This window comes from Scleropages formosus, chromosome 5 (genome assembly GCF_900964775.1).
Source record: "Scleropages formosus chromosome 5, fSclFor1.1, whole genome shotgun sequence".
Classification (NCBI taxonomy): Eukaryota; Metazoa; Chordata; class Actinopteri; order Osteoglossiformes; family Osteoglossidae; genus Scleropages; species Scleropages formosus.
In genome coordinates this window covers 31102457-31125636 of record NC_041810.1, presented here as the reverse complement: position 1 = coordinate 31125636, position 23180 = coordinate 31102457, and the positions used below count along the sequence as shown (strand labels likewise).

At 46.4% G+C, this 23180-nt stretch overlaps 1 protein-coding gene across 2 annotated transcripts in view; it reads right to left on the bottom strand.

Annotated features, from left to right (window-relative positions):
• Window positions 1-4987: 4987 nt before the first annotated feature.
• The window catches only part of LOC108928315 (nuclear factor of activated T-cells, cytoplasmic 3-like), a 44194-nt gene continuing 26001 nt past the window's right edge, over window positions 4988-23180 (bottom strand). The window contains exons 5-10 of one of the 2 annotated variants that reach the window (XM_029252010.1): window positions 22595-22767; window positions 21760-21900; window positions 19086-19141; window positions 18232-18358; window positions 15205-16131; window positions 4988-5736 (exon numbers count right to left, since the gene is read on the bottom strand). In XM_029252010.1, the coding sequence (XP_029107843.1) occupies window positions 5660-5736; window positions 15205-16131; window positions 18232-18358; window positions 19086-19141; window positions 21760-21900; window positions 22595-22767 (1501 nt within the window). In that variant the 3' untranslated portion in view covers window positions 4988-5659. Of the gene's footprint in view, window positions 5737-9126; window positions 9478-15204; window positions 16132-18231; window positions 18359-19085; window positions 19142-21759; window positions 21901-22594; window positions 22768-23180 lie in introns of those variants that run through there. The other variant, XM_029252011.1, reaches the window with a different exon arrangement.

The window sequence follows — 23180 nt, the reverse complement described above, 5'->3', positions numbered from 1 at the left end:
GGGACTTGGAATGTCACCTCACTGGCGGGGAAGGAGCCTGAGCTGGTGCGGGAAGTTGAGAGATACCGTCTAGATATAGTCGGGCTCACTTCCACTCACAGCTTGGGTTCTGGAACCACTCTTCTCGAGCGAGGGTGGACTCTCCACTATTCTGGCGTTGCCCAAGGTGAGAGGCGGCGGGCGGGTGTGGGCTTATTAATAGCCCCCCAGTTCAGCCGCCATGTGTTGGAGTCTACCCCGGTGAATGTGAAGGGTCATTTCCCTACGCCTTCGGGTCAGGGAACGGTCTCTCACTGTCGTTTGTGCTTATGCGCCTAGCGGCAGTATAGAGTACCCGGCCTTTTTAGAGTCCCTGGGGGGCGTGCTGGAAAGCGTTCCCACTGGGGACTCTGTCGTTCTACTGGGGGACTTTAACGCCCACGTGGGCAGCGACAGTGATACCTGGAGGGACGTGATTGTGAGGAACGGCCTCCCTGATCTGAACCCGAGCGGTGAGTTATTGGATTTCTGCGCTAGTCGCGGTTTATCCATAATGAACACCATGTTCATGCATAAGGGTGTCCATCAGTGCACTTGGCACCAGGACACCCTAGGTCGGAGGTCGATGATCGACTTTGTAGTCGTTTCTTCTGACCTTCGGCCATATGTCTTGGACACTCGGGTGAAGAGAGGGGCTGAGCTGTCAACTGATCACCACCTGGTGGCGAGTTGGATTCGATGGCGGGGGAAAAAGCTGGACAGACCTGGCAGGCCCAAATGCATAGTGAGGGTCTGTTGGGAACGTTTGGCGGAGGCCCCTGTCAGAGAGGTCTTCAACTCCCACCTCCGACAGAGCTTCAACCGGGTCCCGAGGGAGGTGGGGGACATTGAGTCTGAATGGACTATGTTCTGTGCCTCCATTGTCGGGGCGGCGGTTCGGAGCTGCGGCCATAAGGTCTCTGGCGCCTGTCGCGGCGGCAATCCCCAAACACGGTGGTGGACACCGGAAGTAAGGGATGCCGTCAAGCTGAAGGAGTTCTATCGGGCCTGGCTGGCTCATGGGACTCCTGAAGCAGCTGACAGGTACCGACGGGCCAAACGGAGCGCGGCTCTGGCAGTCGCCGCGGCAAAAACTCGGGCTTGAGAGGAGTTCGGCGAGGCCATGGAGCAAGACTTTCGGTCGGCCTCAAAGAGATTCTGGCAAACCGTCCGGCGACTCAGAGGGGGGAAGCAGTGTTCCGCCAACACTGTTTACAGTGGAAGTGGTGCGCTGCTGACCTCAACTGAGGATGTCCTCGGGCGGTGGAAGGAGTACTTTGAGGATCTCCTCAATCCCTCCGACACGCCTTCCGTAGAGGAAGCTGAGGCCGGGGACTTGGAGGGGGACTCGTCCATTACCCTGGCTGAAGTTGCTGAGGTAGTCAAAAAACTCCTCGGTGGCAAGGTTCCGGGGGTGGGTGAGATCCGCCCCGAGTTTCTCAAGTCTCTGGATGTTGTGGGGCTGTCTTGGCTGACACGCCTCTGCAGCATCGTGTGGAGTTCGGGAACGGTGCCTCTGGACTGGCAGACGGGGGTGGTGGTCCCTCTTTTTAAGAAGGGGGACCGGAGATTGTGTTCCAACTACAGGGGCATCACACTCCTTAGCCTCCCTGGGAAAGTCTATGCCAGGGTACTGGAAAGGAGAATCCGACCGATAGTCGAACCTCGGATTCAGGAGGAGCAATGCGGTTTTCGCCCTGGCCGTGGAACACTGGACCAGCTCTATACCCTCACTAGGGTGCTGGAGGGTTCGTGGGAGTTTGCCCAACCAGTCCACATGTATTTTGTGGACCTGGAGAAGGCATTCGACCGTGTCCCTCGTGGCATCCTGTGGGGGGTACTTCGGGATTATGGGGTTCGGGGCTCGTTCCTACGGGCTGTTCGTTCCCTGTATGACCGGAGCAGGAGCTTGGTTCGCATTGCCGGCAGTAAGTCAGACCTGTTCCCGGTGCATGTTGGACTCCGCCAGGGCTGCCCTTTGTCACCGATTCTGTTCATTATCTTCATGGACAGAATTTCTAGGCGCAGTCAGGGAACGGAGGGTGTCTGTTTTGGTGGCCGCGAGATCTCGTCTCTGCTTTTTGCGGACGATGTGGTCCTGTTGGCTTCATCAAGTCAAGACTTGCAGCGTGCACTGGGGAGGTTTGCAGCCGAGTGCGAAGCGGCGGGGATGAGAATCAGCACCTCCAAATCCGAGGCCATGGTTCTCAGTCGGAAAAAGGTGGATTGCCCCCTCCGGGTTAGGGGGGAGTTGCTCCCTCAAGTGGAGGAATTTAAGTATCTCGGGGTCTTGTTCACGAGTGAGGGAAAAATGGAGCGGCAGGTTGACAGACGGATCGGTGCGGCGTCCGCAGTAATGCGGTCATTGTACCGGTCTGTTGTGGTGAAGAGGGAGCTGAGTCGTAAGGCGAAGCTCTCAATTTACCGGTCGATCTACGTTCCTACCCTCACCTATGGTCATGAACTCTGGATCATGACCGAAAGAATGAGATCGCGGATACAAGCGGCAGAAATGAGTTTCCTCCGCAGAGTGGCTGGGCGCACCCTTAGGGATAGGGTGAGGAGCTCAGTCACCCGGGGGGAGCTCGGAGTAGAGCCGCTGCTCCTCCGCATTGAGAGGAGCCAGTTGAGGTGGCTCGGGCATCTGTTCCGGATGCCTCCTGGACGCCTCCCGGGCTTGTTCCACTGGGAGGAGGCCTCGGGGCAGACCCAGGACACGTTGGAGAGACTATGTCTCCCGGCTGGCCTGGGAACGCCTTGGGGTTCCCCCAGAGGAACTGGAGGAGGTGTGCGGGGAGAGGGAAGTCTGGAGGACTCTGCTCGGACTGCTGCCCCCGCGACCCGGCCCCGGATAAAAGCGGAGGAAGATGGATGGATGGATTAGTTTATTGCTGAAATAAGACACCCCATCAAGCAGCTTTAGTTTGACTCCTATTTCTAGTAACTTGGCTTCTGTTTTACCTTCTTAGCCCAGACAGGGTTGTTGGGGTATGGGGTCTAAGGCTAGTAGGGAGAGGACACTAATCTTGTGCAGGGAAGCCTCCCCCCACACACAATTCAGAATAACCAGCCTATCTGAAACATGGTTTTGGACTGTTGGGAAACCAGAGCAGGTGGAGGAAACATGACAGACAACAGGAACTCTTGCACTATTCTTTATTCTTCCGCTATCACTAGAAAGCCAAAGAGGCAAGGGCCAGCCAACGACAGTGTTCTGGCATTTCCGGAAAGCACTGCATCTTTAAACAATACAAAGTTTAAAAAAATAACATTTACATGAAATTACAGTAGGAGGCTCTGTAAACATAAGCCGAACCTGGGTTCCCTTACAAAACCTTTTTAAAACACGTCTTTGCTCATCAGGATCAACACATGTCAGACTATCAAAAATAGTTTTTCGTTAGGCGTAAAACATGAACGCCTTAACTACCATTATTTACACACACAGTTCTGAAAGAATCCCCAGAAAATACACAACTTATAGATCTCCCCCTCCATGATTGTCTGTCAGAGCAGAGCGTGTCCTCCAAACACACACAGCATGTTCTCCGTTTGCATAGTTTATTCTGTGTCCTGCGCATCTCTCTCTCACACACACACACACACACAGAAAAGACAGAACACCTTGCACGCTGTGAGGGATCGAATCGGGGTTTTCTAAGGCATCCAACGAGCGAGTGTAAGCTCCCAACACTTGACAGCAGTGCGTAAAGCGGCTCAGGCGCGATACTGACACGTTAAGGCAGAGTTTCATCTCCAACCTATTCACCTGTTGGAGTGTACAGTACTTTTTTAAAAATGTCATTATGGGCTACTTTTAATTGTTACTCATGTGTTTTATTGCTTTACATAGGTGCACACTATGCCTTTTCTTTGGTGCATACATGCCTGTGACGGCCGCTGAGGAAAGTTCTAGAACGAAAGCCCCTTTCTTGCTGGTGAACCCCGCTAATTTGCAGGACCCCTCCTTTTGGGGCATATAGTATACGAATAGAGGGCGAAGGGACGCGATCTGTAACACTGCAGTGTCGGGCTTCACCGCGCCTTGTTATTGAGACTCCAAAGAACCTGTTTCTCTCAATTCCGATGTTAACACCCGTAGCACCAGAACAGAGCCACACGGGCAGGACTGCATTCTTACGTTAATTTCATAGATTTATCGATAATGCATCGCATTAAATATGTGGCCATGGCAGCTTTTGCTTTACCACCAGCTCTGGAGATGCAGCACTGTGTCCAGCACCAGCAGGTAGAGGTCTCAGCACGGTGAGGGTTGAAAGACAGCCGTGTCCACGCAGGACCACAGGGGCCACTGCTCATTTCACCATACACACTTAGGTTCCGCCAACGTTTCATTCCAACCCAACGGTCTGCGGCTCCAGTGCGCCTTTCCCCCGGGTCAGCGCCTCACTGAAGAGCACCAAAGACGATCGTTCAACGAAACAGCGTTTCCAACAAAAACGCTGAAAATTCTTCCAAGGTCCGGAACATTTCCGCTGAACTGGGGTGGGGTTTAACCAGCAGGGTTCAAATCCCACCGACGCCACAGCAGGCCGTTCTATCACGCCAGTCTGGATCGACCTTCTCCCATCATACAAACATTCCAGCACCTACCGTACGCACCACTGCGTTACTGCTCCAGCTATCCACCCATCACCACCTGTCAAGTGCAGGGTTGCGCTGATTTAGAGTCTATCCTGGAAGCACAGGGCATGAGAGAGATGGACCCTAGATGGGACTCCAGTACATCACACACACACACTAATCCTCACTTGAATCAGGTATCTTCAGACTGTGGGAGGAAACCCGTACAAGCACAGAAAGAACACAAACTCCACATAGACTAAGTGGGGATGGAACCCGCAGCCACCAGCACTACATGTACATTTACTTTTTCCCAAAGCAGCTTACAATTATTTACCCCTTTATACAGCTGGGTACTTTTACTGGAGCAAGTTAAATTCCCGATCAAGGGTACTACAGCTGAAGGTGGGATTCGAACCCGCAACCTTTTGGGTCCCAAGAGAGCAACTCTAACTGCTTTGCCACCTGCCTCGTCTTCACGGAAAAGGCACTGGGTGGAGTTCCTAGCAAGGCAGAACAATACTGCAGCAATAATTATTATACATGTTCCGCTGCCCATGAGCCACTCGCCAGACACACTTGTACCGAAGGGAACTTCACACACCAGTAGGCAGCGACGCCACACATTTTTAAACGCCACCTAAGCAACTCCTCTGCTGCAACAGTTCAGAAGGTCAACTTTTTTTTTTTCTTTTTTCTTTTTTTTTTTTGCAGAATTAAATATAAAGATCACGTTTCTACGAAAAGCTACACACTGATCCTAAGGCATCCGTGTCGGTGGACATGTGCAGCCACCTGCGTGGTGGTCTTAACAACGCTGCACTGAGGAATGTTGCATATGACTAGGACAGAGAGTCTAACCACCAGGCATGTGGAAGAGGTCGCCCCACACACAAACACGCACGCACGCAAGCATGCAGGAGGCCTTCTACTCCCCCTCGCCACTTGGATGCTTTCGGACACCGGTGTGATGGTTGGATTGCGTGTACGAGACCAGAGCCCCGCTGCCCTGCAGTCCTTGTGATGGGGGCTGATGGGTGAGCAGAGGGACGTGACACTAGGCCTGGCCGTGCGCTGCTGTGAGCCCCTGCGATCCCGGGGACTGCGACATGTCTCGACCGATGATCTCGTTCACTGCAAGAGAGGAACACAAGTTCAGCTCATCCACTTTCTGAACACAACAGCAGGAGGCAATGTCACACTAACACCCCGGTGAGCGGTGACTTATCACACACGTGACTCGTATAACCACCCACGCTTGTGACAGCCGTCCCATTAACCTCGTCATATTACGTTTACGTTACTTCATTTAGCAGACGCTTTTCCCCAAAGCGACTTCCAATGAACCCTATGTAGTGTTATGAGCCCACACACCTTATTCACGGTGGTGACTTACACTGCTAGATATACTACTTACAATGGGTCACTCATCCATACAACAGTGGAACACACACACTCTTTCTATCACTCACACACTAGGGGGGATCCTGAACAGCATGTCTTTAGACTGTGGGAGGAAACCAGAGCACCCAGAGTAAGCACACACAGACATGGGGAAAACGTGCAAACTTCACACAGACTGAGTAGGGATCGAACCCACGTCCTCTCGCACCACCCAGGCACGGTGAGACAGCCATGGCACAGCAAGTAATACTGCTGTCTCTCAGCGCCTGGGTCCCGACCTTAGTTGTGACATCTATCGTTGACTGATTCACGCGCTCTATCACAACACCAGTGGTGAAATAGCTCTTATTCTTTGCCGTTGTGTTTTGCTTACAAAGTTTTGTCTGCAATTCCCTTCAAGTCACTTCCTGTTTCAAAGAGCTCGGAGCAAATAAGTGAGCGTTGTCAATGTGCCAAGAAGAAAAAAGGAGACAGATACAGAAATCTCACATTTACATGTATTCATTTATCTGACGCTTTTCTCCAAAGCGACTTACAATGTTAAAACTATTTCACAATTATTTACACATTTATAGAGCTGGGTAATTTTACTGGAGCACATTATGGGTAAGTACTTTGCTCAAGGGTACTAAAGCCTGAGGCAGGATTCAAACCTGCAACCTCTGGGTCCAAGGGCAGCAGCTCTAAACACTACACTACCAGCTGCCCCAAAATGAAAATAGCACAGCATTACAAAACCTTATTATAACGCTGTACTATATACTATTATTCTATATTAGTCTTAACTTGAATAATGTTTGAAATTAGTGAAAAAATATAAAATGCCCTATAACAGCATTCAGGTTTGTTAATTGTTTATATATCTTTGTGCTTCATATAATACAGCAAAAGGGGATTTGTGATGAAGACGAATTGCGACTACGCCATGGGAGCAGAACTGTGGTAAGATGAGGACCACCTGTAGTTTACAAGAGTGTATCACTAAAACAAGGAGAGTTTCTATCAATGGAACTCCAAAGGATGGGCTCCCAACCACTGCGACCCCGCGCTGGACAGTCAGTTACCGATCCTGGACGGGCAATTGCTGTCAAACGGTCGTGACTCCTTTGGCCAACAGAGGGCAGGCTAACCTGAAGAGTGCGTGCACGCACACGCACACACACACAAAAACACAACTGTGACCAGGCACATGGTACACAGCAGACACATGACAGACCACAGAAGGACCACGTTCACTTGCGGTTTCTCTCTGCCCAGATCGAAGCGGTCAGCCGAGACCCGCTCACCGCAGGAGGTGCCACACTATGGTCATAGGGGTCCGTGATAGTTTGTCCTTTCAGTGAAGCGTGTGGTCAGGTGTTCGTCCGGTCCGCTGCGGGGAGGACAAACGCTGCTCTCCCGAGAAGCACCGAATTACAAGGATCTCGGGGGGCTCAGAGCCCTGGTCTTACATCCAGAGGACGCTGAGCTCTTTTTGACACGTTCCACGTAGCGGACACACGATCGTTGACGCGTATTTGTAAAAAGCCGAGGGGAATATACACACTTCCAATCAAGTGTTTCGAGCTGAGGCACTGGAAAGATGCACTGTCCCAGCATGACTTGAGTGTCTCAGACTGTCCCACAGTGTCCCAGAATGTCTCAGAGTCCCCCAGAATGACCCAGTGTCTCAGAGTATTCCAGAGCATCCTAGTGTGTCCCACAGCGTTTCAGAGTGTCCCAGAGTGTCTGAGTGTGACCCACAGTGTGTCCTAGAGTGTTCCAGTGTTCCACAGTGTCCCAGAGAGTCCCAGGCTGGTATAGGCGATGAGCACTGGGTGATGACCAGGTGGACACCACATCCCCTAAGCAGCATCGCTCACTGAGAGCAGGAGCTCACATCCCACTTTTCCCCAGAGACAATTCAGCCATTGTCCTGCACCGCAGCCACCGGACAGTGTCGGGTATGTGAGGTGTGTAAGAGTACACGTGACCTAACACTGATCCTCAATTAATACCCCGGAAGGATCATGCATAGTCTCGATCATCCGCCCTAAACAGGATCAAGAGAACAATATAAAAAAAAAAAAAAAAAAAAAAAAGAGGTCCCTATAACAGACCCACATGTATTTGGAGCTCTTTTTGGAAATGGACTCCTAGATGAGCTCAGTAATTAAATGAAAAGCTATAAAATCCTCCATGAACCCTTCTTTACCTTTGGGCAAAACAGAAAGTGGCTTATTTATACTCTATATAATAACTTAAAGCTGTCATTTGCAATACTGTTAAGTAAACATTTGCAAGGCGCTGGTCAAATGGGGACTACATGTAAATTTGCAGTACGCGGTCGTCGTTTTACTCGTGGATGACGCGTGCACCTCGGAGCGGGCGAAGGCGTGTCGACGTGTTTTACTCTGCATGGTTCACTTGCTGGATTCTGCAGAGACGCTTGAGCCCAAGGAAGTGTCACACTAATAGTCTCCTCGACACATCATCGCTTTTACACTATTACGGTAGTACAGTATTACACCACAGCATGGTCCCTATTGTTCTCCAGTCGCAGTGTTCGTCTTTTTTTTCACGTTGGACATTTCGCAAAACACCTTTGATTGGAACCCCATCCACCTTAGAATTTTCCAGCATCAAGCAGTGGACCTGAGACTTATTACATGTAATTTATCTATTATTATTATTATTTACACCTTCAATATTTGCATGCTAAATTGTTACAACAATATAATTTGTTTCACTTTAGCTTTTATTTTAAAAACACAAACGATGATCACTGCCCAACCGTGTGTGATAACGCAGGGCAAGACAATTTTTCTAAGTTATGTTGATTATGATTAATTAAAGTTTACTCATTACAAAAACACCACTAGTTATTCTGGAGTGTCAGATTTAGTTTGGTACTTTACAGTCACTGGAAGATTCAAGAAGGCACCAGAACTTCCTAGAAAGTACCAAAACATCCTAGAAAGCATCAGATCCTAAAAAGGTACTGGAATATTTGTTGCTCGGTGCCAAAATTTACTAATTTCAAGAATGTGGAATACGTTTCTAAAAAACTGACAGAGTACAAACTAACACCAGAAGTGCGTTTAATCAAACAAAACTGAATGGTAAATGCAAAAGAAAAAAAAAAAAAATAAAATAAAATGTTTGTTACACTGTGTAATTAATTCTTTTTTGGTGCCAGTGAAGAATATGAGCAGCAGCATTAATGTATTTATTATGACGTGAGAACGCGGCCGAGAAGCTCTGTCACCGTGGGCGGCTTCCTCTTGCGGCGGCACCAAGAGAAGCCGGGGGCCTGGAGGATGCGGTGCCTCGTTCGCAGAGCACCTCCCTCCTGCGCTGCTGACGGCCCGAGCGGCGCCTTCCTCTCCGAAAGCCTTTGTGCTCCATTAGTATATTCACCGCGGTCAGTGGGTGTTGGGGGGGGTGGGGGGCACTGGGGACAGCCAGGTCATGCTGAGGACAACCGCACAACTGGACGCAGAGCAAAGGCATTAATGCTCTAATGCAGAACACACTGAGCATAACATTTATTCAGAAAATAAAATAATATTTTCTCTTCATTTTCCCCTCCAGCAATGTCCCTCATCAACGTATGAGGTGCACATTATAATCCACATGCACACCTAGATGGACAACTTTCTTCAACAGAATTTGCATTGGCAATATAGCACGTACCCTGAAGTTATATATTTTTGACATTAAATTTATTTATATACATCCTACTGTTGAATATGTTAAATTACTTAATCACTTATTACGCGTATTTCGATTTAATTCTGCTTCTATTGCCATACTCAAATGATTGTGAACGCAGCTGTGCTAATAAACTTCCCCGAAAATGAGAGCGGAAGTCAAAAAGTGTCCGAAATATCAAAAGCACCTACAGTATTTGTGTTTCCCCTCCGGTTGCTCTGGTTTCCTCCCACACTCCAAAGACATGCTGTTCTGCTTCACCCATAGTGTGCGAGTGACACAGAGTGTGTTCCACTGATGTATGGACGAGTGACCCAGTGTAAGTAGTGTATGTAGCAGTGTAAGTCACCACGGTGAATAAGGTGTGTGAGCTGGTAACACTACATAGAGTTCACTTGAAGTCGCTTTGGAGCAAAGCATCTGATAAATAAATGTTAATGACTGTGTGCAAAGGAGTGTCCATCAAGTCAAATTCGGCCAATAAAGTGGTAATTACCTTGTCTTTAATTAAAAAAATTTTTTTTTTTAAATTTAGTTTTTTTTTTTTTTTTGAGCTTTTCCTGTAAAACTCAGCAAAACCAAATGTCCAGAGCAACGCGACACCCTGCGCTACGTATCATAATTTCAGCGTATTTGAATGGTTTCAAATGACCCGAATTGTACTTTGAACCGTATGAAACAAAGACGACGGTGTCGGCGCTCAGAGGAAGTCGTGACCCTTTGTTCTTTACGGCGGTCTACATACGTGTAGACGTGTCTCACCTGGGAATGATGGTGCCGCTGGGGCTCCGGGGGCAACACAGGGCAAGAAGAAGAGGTGACAAAAAGAAGAAGGGATTCCTCAGGTGACCCACTGCTGTCCCCCCTTCTTTAGTTCTCTTATTAGTCACAATATGAGTTATTATCTATTACATTCTTATTTGCACTTATCACTAAAGCACCACTTTCCTATATTTCACACTGGTTATTAAAACACAATTTTCCACATATTTTATGGTGTTACTAAACCACGATTTCCCCCATATTTTATGGACTTAGTAAAGAAGAATTTTCCCTCTATTTTATGCTGGCTACTCTAGCATGACCTTCCCCTGTTTTATGGTAGTTACTAAAACGTGAATTTTCCATATTTTTTTTAATGGTAGTTACGAGATTCCCCCCCCCCCCCCATATTTCTTAATAGAAGTTACTAAAATATGATTTTTACATATTTTATTGTAATGTTACCACTATTTAGTGTTTCGTGTAGCTGCAAATTGGGACAGCAAGTCAGCAAGTGGCTGTTCAAAACTAATTTATTGCCTAATTTAATAATTTTATGCCTCCAATAATTTAGAAAATTCAACGTTATGTCTAGAAAATGCACAAGTTTTTTTTAATTACATTATAGTTTTAGTATTAATAAATTAACAATTTTACTGAGATAACTGCTGTGTTGAAGTTCCAAAACAAAAACAACCTTGCAGATTTATTTTTATTGCGGGTAATAAAACAACAACACAAATGTAATAAACTATGCAAACACTAATTGTAGGGGGGAGAAAGTTTTAAAGAAAAAAAAAAAGAAAAAAAGTGGTGTCATATTTTATGTGTACAATCTTGTCAATGATTATGACCATTATGTACAAACTTTTATCTCTCAAATACTATTTATTCAAAGTCCCTGTTTAATTTGATGCAATTAAAAGAATACCGAAATTATCATAATTTTTCTAAAAGTTTCTATTTATCCGAGTTGTTTATTCGTCAGTTTGTTTACACTGAATTGTAACCACAGAAAGGATTCGTATTCATGGTTTATCCTAATTCTAGTCAATGTGCAGAATACACACAAAGCATCTGCTTGCTCTTCAGTTCCCGAAATATTTCAAAGAAGCGCTATTAAAATAAATATGATTTAAAGAACAGCGAATTTACCCATTTCATATACGAGCAGCAAACGGCTCATTAACAGGAGATTTTTTTTCATGAACAATAATTGCTGCAATAATTGCGCATCTTAACTAAACTCAAGGAGGAGCACGAAAGCGTGAAGGTGTGTTATTTTCGAGCCGGGGTGTTATTGTCGTGTGTATTGTTTGAAGGCCATGACTCACCGAGTGACATTGAAACACAATTTCACTATTACTTGCTGCAGAGGAGATCCCCATAGATGACTGTGCGGGGACATCCCGAGATTTGCCTTCTTCACCCATCTGGCCCTTTTTATTCTGTTTTCATAGCGTGTGTCACCTTTTTTGATTCTCAAAGGGGGAGAATTTCACACGCAGAAGCAGCGCACGTGTGGCTATGTCTCATAATCAAGGTAAATCCCATTATTGTTTCGGCATCTGTGCGCTTTGATTTATACCTCGACTTATTTTTTGTTGCAGGCAAGAAAAGCTTTAGTAGAAACGCGGGTCCCCTGTTGATCAACGTCCTCAATAGTACGACGAAAAGTAAAGTAAATAACTCATTTTCCTAAATCTGTGCCCTCTGCTGCTGGCTTCCTCTTTAAAAGTCATTTCTTGTGGAAAAGACCTCTTTTAGAAAGTGGGAGCTGAAAAAAGAGCAGCTCTACTCCGGTAAACAAGTGGTTGCCACGGGAACGGACCATCATTCTGCAAGTGTCCAAGAGCTGACTTTTGAAAAGAGGAGAAGAAGGGGGGAAAAAAGAAAAAAAAAAAAAAAAAAGGTGTCAGGGCTTTGTCCTCTTTGACAGCGGAAACGTCCGCGTGAGTGACGGGTTCTCGGTTTCCACTCTGACTTCATACAGACACGTATAAAGAGAAGGACCGTGTGCGGTTTACTTAGTTTGCTGAGCTCCTTTAAGCTGCTAATCACAGCTCAAATGTTTACTATTGACAGCATTACATTTAACCCACAGGAATTCTTTTTTTCCAAATACACGTTGAAATTCAGACTTGACAACTTATGAGAGATGGTTACTGATCCTTCAATAAATAAAAAAATAAATAAATAAATGCATGGCCAACAGCACTTCCGGTGGGTGCTGCGTGCGTCTTATTTCCAGCACATTCCGCTCCTATTTACTGACCGTGTGTCCATCGAAGAGCCTTAACAGACAGCTCTTGATATGCGTTTGCAATGCAACGTTACTGCGCAGATGTTCTGATCTCTCACGTTTATTTACAGTAGGGGCGGTAAACATTCAAAGCTCAAATAATCTTACTGCAAGTCTCATTCCAGAGAAAAGCGTAAGCACTTTCCTGCACGACTGCGTAGCACGAGTTAAAGACCCTAATTTCAGACACAGGTCGTTGCCGTTCGGTTATTACTCGTTCCTTTATGATGAACGGCTCTTGTGACTTGTCTCTCAGCCGCTTGCGGCCGCGCGCAAAGTCGACGCACAGGATCTCTGCTCAGACTCTTCACACTCCGACGAACATGCGCCAACGCGTGCCGTCATGCGTATTCACGCCCGAGTTTCGAGCTTAGTGCCGAGCGTCGCCACCGCGCAGGTTAGAGGCCTTTGACATTTGGGTCGGGGGACACCCTGGCGGTCACGTACGCACCCCCGGGGGGTGCAGTAACCGGGGTCGAGAACACACACCATAAAAGCACTCGTAACGTGACTCTCGTGTGTGTTTGGAAGCGTTTACACAGGCCGTGGCCGTGCATCACTGCAGCACACACACTCCAAGAGTATTCGCACACATGCTGGGAGGTCACTGACACTTAAGCCAAACCGGAGGCGGTACGTGCGGTATGCAAATCGGGCTCCGGCTTCCGAATTTATCGCTCTGAGAAAGCGTTTCCGAGCTTAACGGGCTTTGCTGTGTTCGCAAAACGTTGTTTGACGTTCTCTCTGAAATTCATTTTAAAAAAAATTAAAATTTTTCCTTCGCTGCAGACTTCATTACATTCACATTTACCTGACCGCTTCCTCTACAGTGACTTACAGTGTTAAGTTGCTGACAGTGATTTACCTATTTGTACAGCAGGGAACTTTTACTGCATCTATTCAGGGTAAGTACCATGATCAAGGGCACGCCATCAGTAGGGGGATTTGAACCTAACCACTACATTACCTGCCGCCGCTTTATGCACGGCCATATGGAATCGCTAACTTCAGGCTCCTAAACCTGGACGTGCGCTAGCATTTGTATGTGTACCCTGGGATGGCTGTACAGACGTGGTAAAAGGCTCTTGACACGCCTGTCTGAGCGTGTGCCCATTTCATTAGCGTTAGCCTGGCTGTTGATTAACCCTGCACGTCCACTGGTGTCCATGTTGGCATCCACAAAGGTATAAACCTAGTCTTCGTCCTCATGCTGACATCACACATTTTTCATTTTTATCAATATTACTAAGCAATATGACAGTATTGCTTGATAAGTCTCTCTGATCGTGGACAATACAGGAGTCCTGCCGCTCAGAGAAAAAGAGGCAGCTGGTAGCACAGTGTTTAGCCCCGCCTCCAGCTGTAGTACTCATGAGCGAGGTACTTGCCCTAAATTGCTCCAGTAAAATTAAACAGCTGTATAAAGGGATAAATAGTTGTAAGTACCTTCACATTTTAGGTGGCTTTGGAGAAAAGCATCAGCTAAGTGAATAAATGTAATGCAAAAAGAGCATCAGTAAAAGAATTTACTGTCAGCAGCCACTAACCTGAACAGGTTCAAACTTCACCTGTGCAGAAATGGCAACGAATTTCATCTTCCTTTCTCGATCTCCATCTATCCTTCAACACTCATGTACTCTGAGCAGGATATACTTACTCTCGTTCAGGAATACAGAAATTAGGGGACTTCAGGGTATGAGTAATTTACATTTACATTAATTTATTTAGCAGACGCTTTTCTCCAAAGCGACTTCCAATGAACTCTATGTAGTGTTATCAGTCCACACACCCTATTCACCGTGGTGACTTACAATACTAGATACACTACTTACATGGGTCACTCATTCATACATCAGTGGAACACACCCTCTCTGTCACTCACACACTATGGGGAACCTGTACAGCATGTCTTTGGACTGTGGAAGGAAACCAGAGGAAACCCATGTAGACATAGAGAGAACATGCAAACTCCACACAGACTGAGTGGGGATCAAACCCATGTCCTCTCGCACCACCCAGATGCTGTGAGACCACAGCGTTACTCGCTGTGTCACCATGCCGCCCTTAATTATAACATGCGTGGCTCTTTGCAATGAGCACACTTGAATCTTTCAATGTCTTATTCCAAGACAGTTGGAACCATATCCTCACCATGTTTCAAAAATGACTGTGTGGTGTGTCACAGATACATTGCTCCTTTTTCGTCCATTTACCTTGAACATGAAAGCAGTAAGGAACGAAAAAAAAATGTTTTCATATATCTGACCATTATTAATAACAGCTTGACAAATGTGACGTCACTGTGTTCCAGAGCCTATTCTAGAAGCACAGGGGGCACTGTAAGCTGTTTCGGAGGGAGCTGCAGGCTACAGGGAGCCGCACAGCTGGAGAGAAGACACACGGAACAGGGTAAACGAGGTCAAAGTGAAACGAGGCCTTACCGTCATCGAGTGTGATGTCCTGCAGCCCAATTGAACGGAACGTGAGCTCTTTGTCCTCTGGCTCCTGTTTGATGCTCATGTCCTCTTCACCAGGTTGTAAGGGAGAGTGGGAGGCCAGGGGGTGTCGCAGAGTGCTGGCTGTTCGGGGGGACAGCTGCCCCGAGGGCGCAAGGTGCACCATGGGGCTGCCGGGTGTGGGAGAGGGTGAGGACACTACCCCGCCACTGGGGGACTGGTACGGCAGCTGGTGCGCTTCAGGGGACGACGGGTCTGAGTGGGGTGAAGGCAGCATGGAGGGCGGCCCAGAGGCAGGAGAAGGACACGATGAAGAGCTCTGGTAGCTCAAGGGGTGCTGGAGCTGAGCCAAAGGCTGGCTGGGTGGGTGTGCTGGGGCAGGGATGAGTCCCACGCCAGTGCAAGGGTAGCCCAACGACTGCAAGTGCTGCGAGGCATGGCCCAGGGGGAGGCCCCTGCTGGAGGGAAGGACAGCGCAGGTATGGTACATAAGAGCCAGTCCTGGGGAGTGGGAGGTGGCTGGATCAGGCTGGAAGGAGGCCATCGATTCGTAGGCCTGCTGTGAGGCAGTATTTAGAGGAAGGCCGGGCTGCCCATTGTACCTAAGAGTGCACTCCATGGCTTCATAAGCAGGATGGACTGGAAGTGGGGTAGAGTGACACCCCATGGGTGGGGCTCCTGGATGGCATTCACCACCCACCCTATGGGCGTGGAGCGGATGGAGGGTCCCGAAGGAGGAAGGGCCCAGCGGAGGATAGCCTAGTTGCGGCGCAGGGAGCCCTGGAACGATGTCTTGCGGAGAACTTGACAACACACCTTCGTGGTCGGCGGATGGCAGGCGGGGCCTGGTTAGGGCATGGGGGGGTGGACCGGTCAGCTCGGCCTCATCCCTCTGCTCCTTCTTCACCAGAACTGAAAGAGGGGCAACAAGCAGCGAGAGAAATGAGTCACTGCCGCAGTCTCCCCTTCACTCCAGAAAAACCGCACCAGTGGGCACAAATCAGTCTATGACCATCACTTTCCAGCACCAACTTCTTTTCAAAGAAGCTCAGCTTTTTGATTTTATCTTAGAGTACTGCACAAAGCAGGAGGACGAACTAGATATCAATCTCACAACCTTGAAAACCTGATTTGCCTTGGACCACGGTTTCTGCTAAATAAAGATTAACGTCAACCCCATTTCCCTAACGTGTCATTTACCACATTTTGGCACCCTTGGGTGTAAAGCCGGTATTTATGATCTTTGTTCCAATGAGTGGCAGCTGCTGGGCACCATCAAGGACATGGGTTCTTAGCCAGGACAAAGCTGACAGTGTAGGTTTGAAAGAGAACGGTGGCCCTGGGTTCAAGCGACTGTTGAGGAATGGTGCCAGCAGCAATAAAGGGCCTCTTCTTTTGACACCTCACGCTTATACCATTTGTGAGCGTCGAGGGGCAGGGGCCCGCCAACGCACCGCCCGTTCCCTAATAAAGAGTGTGCAAGCCACGGGTCTCCCACGCAGACCCGCCGCCCTCCTGTCATTCACCGTCGTGGTTAGCACAGTTGCAGCGGCAGCTTGTCTGTAGCTTCGGCGTGCACTTCCTGAGGGCACCTGCTCTCCGTGCTGATTGGCCAGGGGCCTGGCAGTCGAAGGGAAAACAGGAAACCCTCAGCAAGTGGGTGCGCTGTCAGCAGGGGAGGTGGGCGTCGCGGGTTCAAAGTCAATGCCGCGCTCCTTCGAGAACGAGCTCGGGCAGCTCGCTAAATCCACCCTCTACCGCTGACAGGTGTGACTCATTTCAAAAGTCACCTGCACCAATGCTGTCATGTGTGCTGTGTTTTGCTGAGAGCCTCCCAGAGACATCGCAACGCACCATGTACTGATTGTTCACAAATAGCCATGCTGTACCGTTGACACAGACAGCTCAGATCTCGCCTTCTCACACGAGTCAGCTTCCTGCAGAACATTGAAAAAAGTATGCAAATATGTACCTGAAAACATCTATATTCACCCCCTGCTATTTTTCCACTTATCCAGTCAACAATTATCAACATTGTTACCGTTTATTGGTTTGAATTTCCATTTATAACGTCTGAGACATCTGGTATGGCATGATAAACTGACACCAACTGCCGAAGAGCTTTGAGAGAGGCTGCGAGACGCATTGCATTGTGGGAACCGTGTACCCACGCTCTCAGATGAGATCTTGCACACCATGGTCTCACAGTGTTTTTATCCTCTGTTGCGCACCAATTTGCTTTATATTTCTAATTATTAATTTATTTAAAAGTGAGAGAGCCTTCATCAAGCCGCTCCATGCACACTATCACAATGTCTATTTTATGCAATCATTATTTTTTCCCCATTTATTTTATATGCCCTGGACATTTCATGTAAAACTTCCACAAACACATTTGTCATTACATTATAGACCCAGTATACATAAAAAAAGCACCTATAAAATAATAAACCTTGAATTTATTAATTTATTTATAATTTAAAGTGGAAGAAAAAAGAATTTTTCAGGAATAAACCACCGTAAAGTAAAACCATGTTGTCACTGTTATTCGTTCTAATTTTATGTGTTGCACAATTTTTTCCTTATGACATTAGGCATAATTCAGGGTGATTCTGGGCTTGGGTTGAACTAGAAATTTTCCGCATGAGAATAAATGGAATAAGTAATTCCGTTATGCAGTTTTCCAATATTTGGTCCGTTTTCAGGGACAAATTGGGACGAGCTAACAGGGATAAGCGTATTTCACATGAGTAGTGTGTCATCTGACTGTGCACCAAGGGAGTCTCCTCTGCCAACGGCAGCCATTGAGAGCAGTAACTCGTAAGAGCCACAACTAGTCTTCCTAACAAGCGAGCAGAGATACCATGTAAGGCCCTGTAGTCATTATCGTTTCCATTCTACTTGCTTAGCTCATTTTTAGACTGACATGCATTAAAATGTGTCAACACAACATGCACAACACACACAAAATAAGCACACAATGCTATATTGTTGGATGCTGGTGTGCAGTACCTGACAGGTAAGTGAAGCGCTGGCACTGGCTCCGTTTCCGTTTCCCGTTACAAACGTAGAAGTGCACGTTGACGGCCGAGCTGAGCGACTGAGTGTGGTAGGGCGGCACCTCCAGCACAATGTTTCCCTGCAAAAAGCAAACTCCTGCTCACAGGTACTCTCGAACATGAAGAAGTCCTGCTCCACCGAATGTGGCTCGATTATCCGAGCAGGACAGCTTTTCCGGACCGCAGGTGGTCCTTGGCTTAAAATAGGGTCCCATTCCGACAAAGTCATCATAAGTTGACTTAGTTGTAAGTCATAAATCCTCTTTTACTTTATTACATAAACCATAAGGATATATGAGCATATAACATGCATGACTGCTGCATACTACAATTAAGCATTTGTTATATTTTTCATTAATTTCACACATTATTCATGTTAAAACAATATAAAAAATATAAATGCAGTACAGTATTATTAAAATAGTCTCATGCTGCAGTATTAATTTCACTTCCATTTCTAAACAATTTTTTGCCGTTTCTCTGCATCATCAGAATACTTGCTTAGGCAACGCAAAAAAAAAAAAGACAAACCAAACATTCTGTAAATAAAACAATATTTTTGCAGATAAAATGCAATCACTCAGACACTGAAACACTGAGACTCAAATAATAAGAAATATGGTGTTTTGCGGCAGCACAACCAGCCAATGTTATCGTACAGCAGTCCCAAATGTTGGGACTCGAAAATAAGTTAAATGAGAAGCCCATCATAAGTCTGGGTGGTTCTAAGTCGCACATGTTATAAGCTGAGGACCACCTGTACCTGGCAAAATTAGTAACAGGGGAAGTAATTCCAGCTGAACTTACACTATTACTCTTCTCCCACAGAATCTTGGCTTCAGCTTCCCAGTGAGGTCTTCCTTCTGAGGAGAAGATGATGGAAAAAAGGGACATTAAACATTAAATCTCCATGTGCCCCTTTATCCAGACTGATCTTTCCATCTGCTGGAGGAGGATACCTTCTCCAAGCATAAGGACTCAGACTTGATCACTTGAGCCGACACCATTATCCAGCGTGGTACAGAAGTGTAACTCACTGTAAAAGGCCTACAACCCGAAGCTCACAGGACGAAACCAGAGTTTCTGGTTCATTTAATGTCTTCTTATGCCCAGTCACACAAGAGCAACCCAGAAACCAGCGATTTATTCCTTCTTTCACATGGCAACTAAATCCATGAACCCAAAGGTCACCTCTTTAACACAAGCATGCTAAGCACATGGAACTACTCACATAGCGTATAACCTTTAGCATCCTCTTCTAATGACTACCCCCTCCACCCGACATTAACACGTACAGATTCAAATGAGCTGTCAAGTCATTTTGCTTTTAAAACAGTTCTATGTGAATAACCAGAACATCTTAAGGGACTGAGATGAATTATTGCTATTACTAATATGCTGCCTATGTGACACTCCGATCACAAGTGAGCGATGGTATTTCAGCGCACAGCGGGTAACTTGCATGAGTGTGCTACAACACTTGTGGGCAGTGGGGCTTGACCCAGCAGCTCCCAGGTTACAAAGGCGTGTCCTTAACCGCTACACCACTGGCACTGTGAACGGGCCACATACACAGGTCTGTTGTACGCACAATGGGAAACATGTAAACTTAGAGGCTCCCAATGGATCTGCAATGAAATGAGGGTTGCAAATCTTCAGTACGATTATCTGGCAGCCATAACCCCAACACCATGAATACCTCAAAGTTAATTACCGCGGTTAACCCTTCAAGACTAACATCATCCTCCGAGAGCAGATACTCGTCTGTAACTAAATACTGAATACTAATGAACACTGAGCTTCATGATGTCAAAGCTTCCAAAAGGAAGGAATTTCAGTTTGGTCTTCAGATGTGACCTAACAAAGTCATTCTTACAGTCATCAAATCCACAGAAAAAAATGCTGATCGCCCTTCCTTTTCAAAATAACGGAAACACATGTTGAACAGCGGCGCTTCTTTGGAAGAGCGGGCACTCATGAGTATACAGTCGGGCAGCAAAATATTCCATAACGCTCCGTTTTCCTGGACCGGGACTGTGCACATTTCACACAGCAATGAAGGGAGTGTGGGGGATAGGAAAATACTTTGAGAAGAAAAAACCAAAACAGCTGTGATTATAATAAAATATCATGAAATAAAATGCTACGTCCAGCTATAAATTGTAAGCGCACCGGGAACGGTCAGCCTGAATTCAGATGCAGCAGTGTTTGAGAACTCAACAAAAGGCACCTTGAACAACCACACCAATGAATGTGTGAATTTCTCAACATACCATATATTATGGTATATACCATACGACACCCCCATGGGGATCTGGGGCAGCACCTCATGGTCAAACAATAATATTTCTGCACCAAAGTGTATGAATATTAACACCAAGTGGGATTAATAGAGACTATAAGAAGTTCTTACAGCTTATTTAGATACTACTAAACCGACAAATGAAATAGCGGGGTAAATACAGATCATAAGTACTCTAGTACTTGTTTCTAAGGAAGACTTTCAGTGAAACTAAACATATACATGTTCAAACTAAACTAAGCACCTGTACATAGACATGCAATAAGTGACCACCACATCTAGTTGCCTGAGAACACTGGAGGAGAGGGAAAATCAGCGCTGTCATTGTTTTGGTGCCAAACGTACAGAAAAACTTTAGGTTTTCTAAGCTTTTCAGATTTTGGAATTGTGGGTTAGGGACTATGAACCTGTACTGATGAAGCCAATACCAGGAGCTTCTTGTTGCGGATAAACATCACCTTCCATTGAACTTACACGTCTGCTCCATCTCCACTTTCACTCTGACCCTTATGAATTGTGAAGCGGAATAAAAATCCTCAGGTTCAGCGGCTAAAATCCAACAGCTTTTACCATCTCGTTCTCATTTCTGCCTTTGTAAGGTTTGAGTATAAAAGTTCACCCTGCTTTCATTAATGTTTAAAAAGACAAGTGTAAAAACAAAGAGGATTGCTGAGAGACCTGGCAGTTAAGAGATTTTAGATGATTTGAGGTTCTTTAGAGTCTCAATAATGGGCACAATAAAACAAACTGTGCATTACAGTTCTGCAGAATTTCATCAGGTGTTATCTGTCAGGGGCATCTGCACCTGCATGTCTTTTTACCATCTTTTTAAACTGCCTGCAATTTGCTTAAATACTTGTTCCCATGATAAAGGCCATCCAAAGTCTCCTCCATCCAATCCCAGTAAATAGAATCTACCAGTAAGAGAGGTGCTCTCTTCTAGAAATTTCCATGGCAGGCTGTGTTGCACGTATATATGCGACAAAGAAAAGGCATGCAAATAAGATATAAGGGGTAAAACGACAATACATAAATGAATACTACATGCTGAATAATATAATAAAAATAACTGGGAGAATAATTAAAAGTAAATCATAATAATAAAAAACAGAAATTGTTTAAAAAAAATGAGGTACACGCCATTAGTATTCGTTCAGAAGTACAGCAGGCAGTTCTCACCTGAGCCCTTCTCCAGGAAGATGACTTTGGATTCGGGGAAGAAGTTAGAACCTGTGAGGAGCATCTCCTCGCCTCCAGCGACAGAACAGCTGCTCAGGCTGCACTTCTCCACCTGGGGCAGCTCCTGGGCCGAACGCTGGGCTGCACCGGCACAGGCCACAGAGAGGGATTGCCGTCAACAACCACACAGACAGGATGCATCTCAGAAACTAGGCCAGAGAGCGTGTGTATGCATGTGTATGTGTATGACTATATGCCTGGGCAGAAGTTAGGATAGTGCTTAGAGCTTCTGCCAACAATTTGTCACAAGTCTGAATCCATCTATTGCTGCTGAGCACTTAAGCAAGGTACTCATCCTTAGCTGGGCAGTAGCATACAGCTGGTGGTGTAGTGGTTAGAACTGTTACCTTTAGACCCGAAGGTTGCAGGTTCAAACCTCGCCTCCAACTGTAGTACCCTTGAGCAAGGCACTTACTTGAAATTGCTGCAGTAAAATTACCCAGCTTTATAAATGGATAAATAATAAACACTAAGTCGATTTGGGGGGAAAAAAGCATCAGCTAAATGAGTAAATGTAATTGAAGTAGTAAAATTATACTGCTGTACCCAAAATTGATACAGTAAGTTACTCTGCTGTATAAATGAGTGTAACACTAAGTTGCTTTGTAGAAAAATGTCAGCGAAATAGGTGTTGACCACAGCGCATGACGTTTTGCTAACCTGGGGGGCATATTTTTGCTAACATTCTGGAGTTCCAATTAAAATTGTTTTTATTAAAGGTTCTCATTTGTATGTTTGAGTGTTTGTGCGGAGTTCAAAGTGACAGCTCACTCACAGCACTCCACGGGGATGGAGGCAGCCTGCAGAGACAGGACCTTGCAGCTCGGCTGAGGAACGTGCACGCGGAACACCAAGCGGACCCGCGTGTTCTTGCGCCCGATGTCGGTCTCACCCTTGCGCAGCTCAATGTCCGAGTTGCGCAGCTTTAGGATGCCTGCGCAGTCGATGCTGGTGCACGTAGGAAAAGGTGGTTAGCTCAGAGCCCAGAATTACATGCAAGACACTGCCCTGCTGCAAATTACAACAACAGAACACTGCCGATCCCAATATGGGACAACAGCTTTTACTCAGCAGTGCCGTCTCTTAACCTAAACTTATTTCAGGTTAGAGTGTAATTGCTATTAAAAAAGGATTTTACGTGTTTATTGATAGAGAGGCTTTATGTTATGAAAACAAACTTGCAGTGTAATAATTGAAAAACAAAGATTACAATATCTGGACTCCAGTTTTCGTGCTATGATTTTCGTTTTCTTCTCTGGTTCTGGTCTAAATTTCTCGATGTCTACGAAGACCTTAACAGCAGTAACAACAACGCTACTTTCACACTTCAGCTGCAGACTGTTGAGGGAAGAATGCCGTTA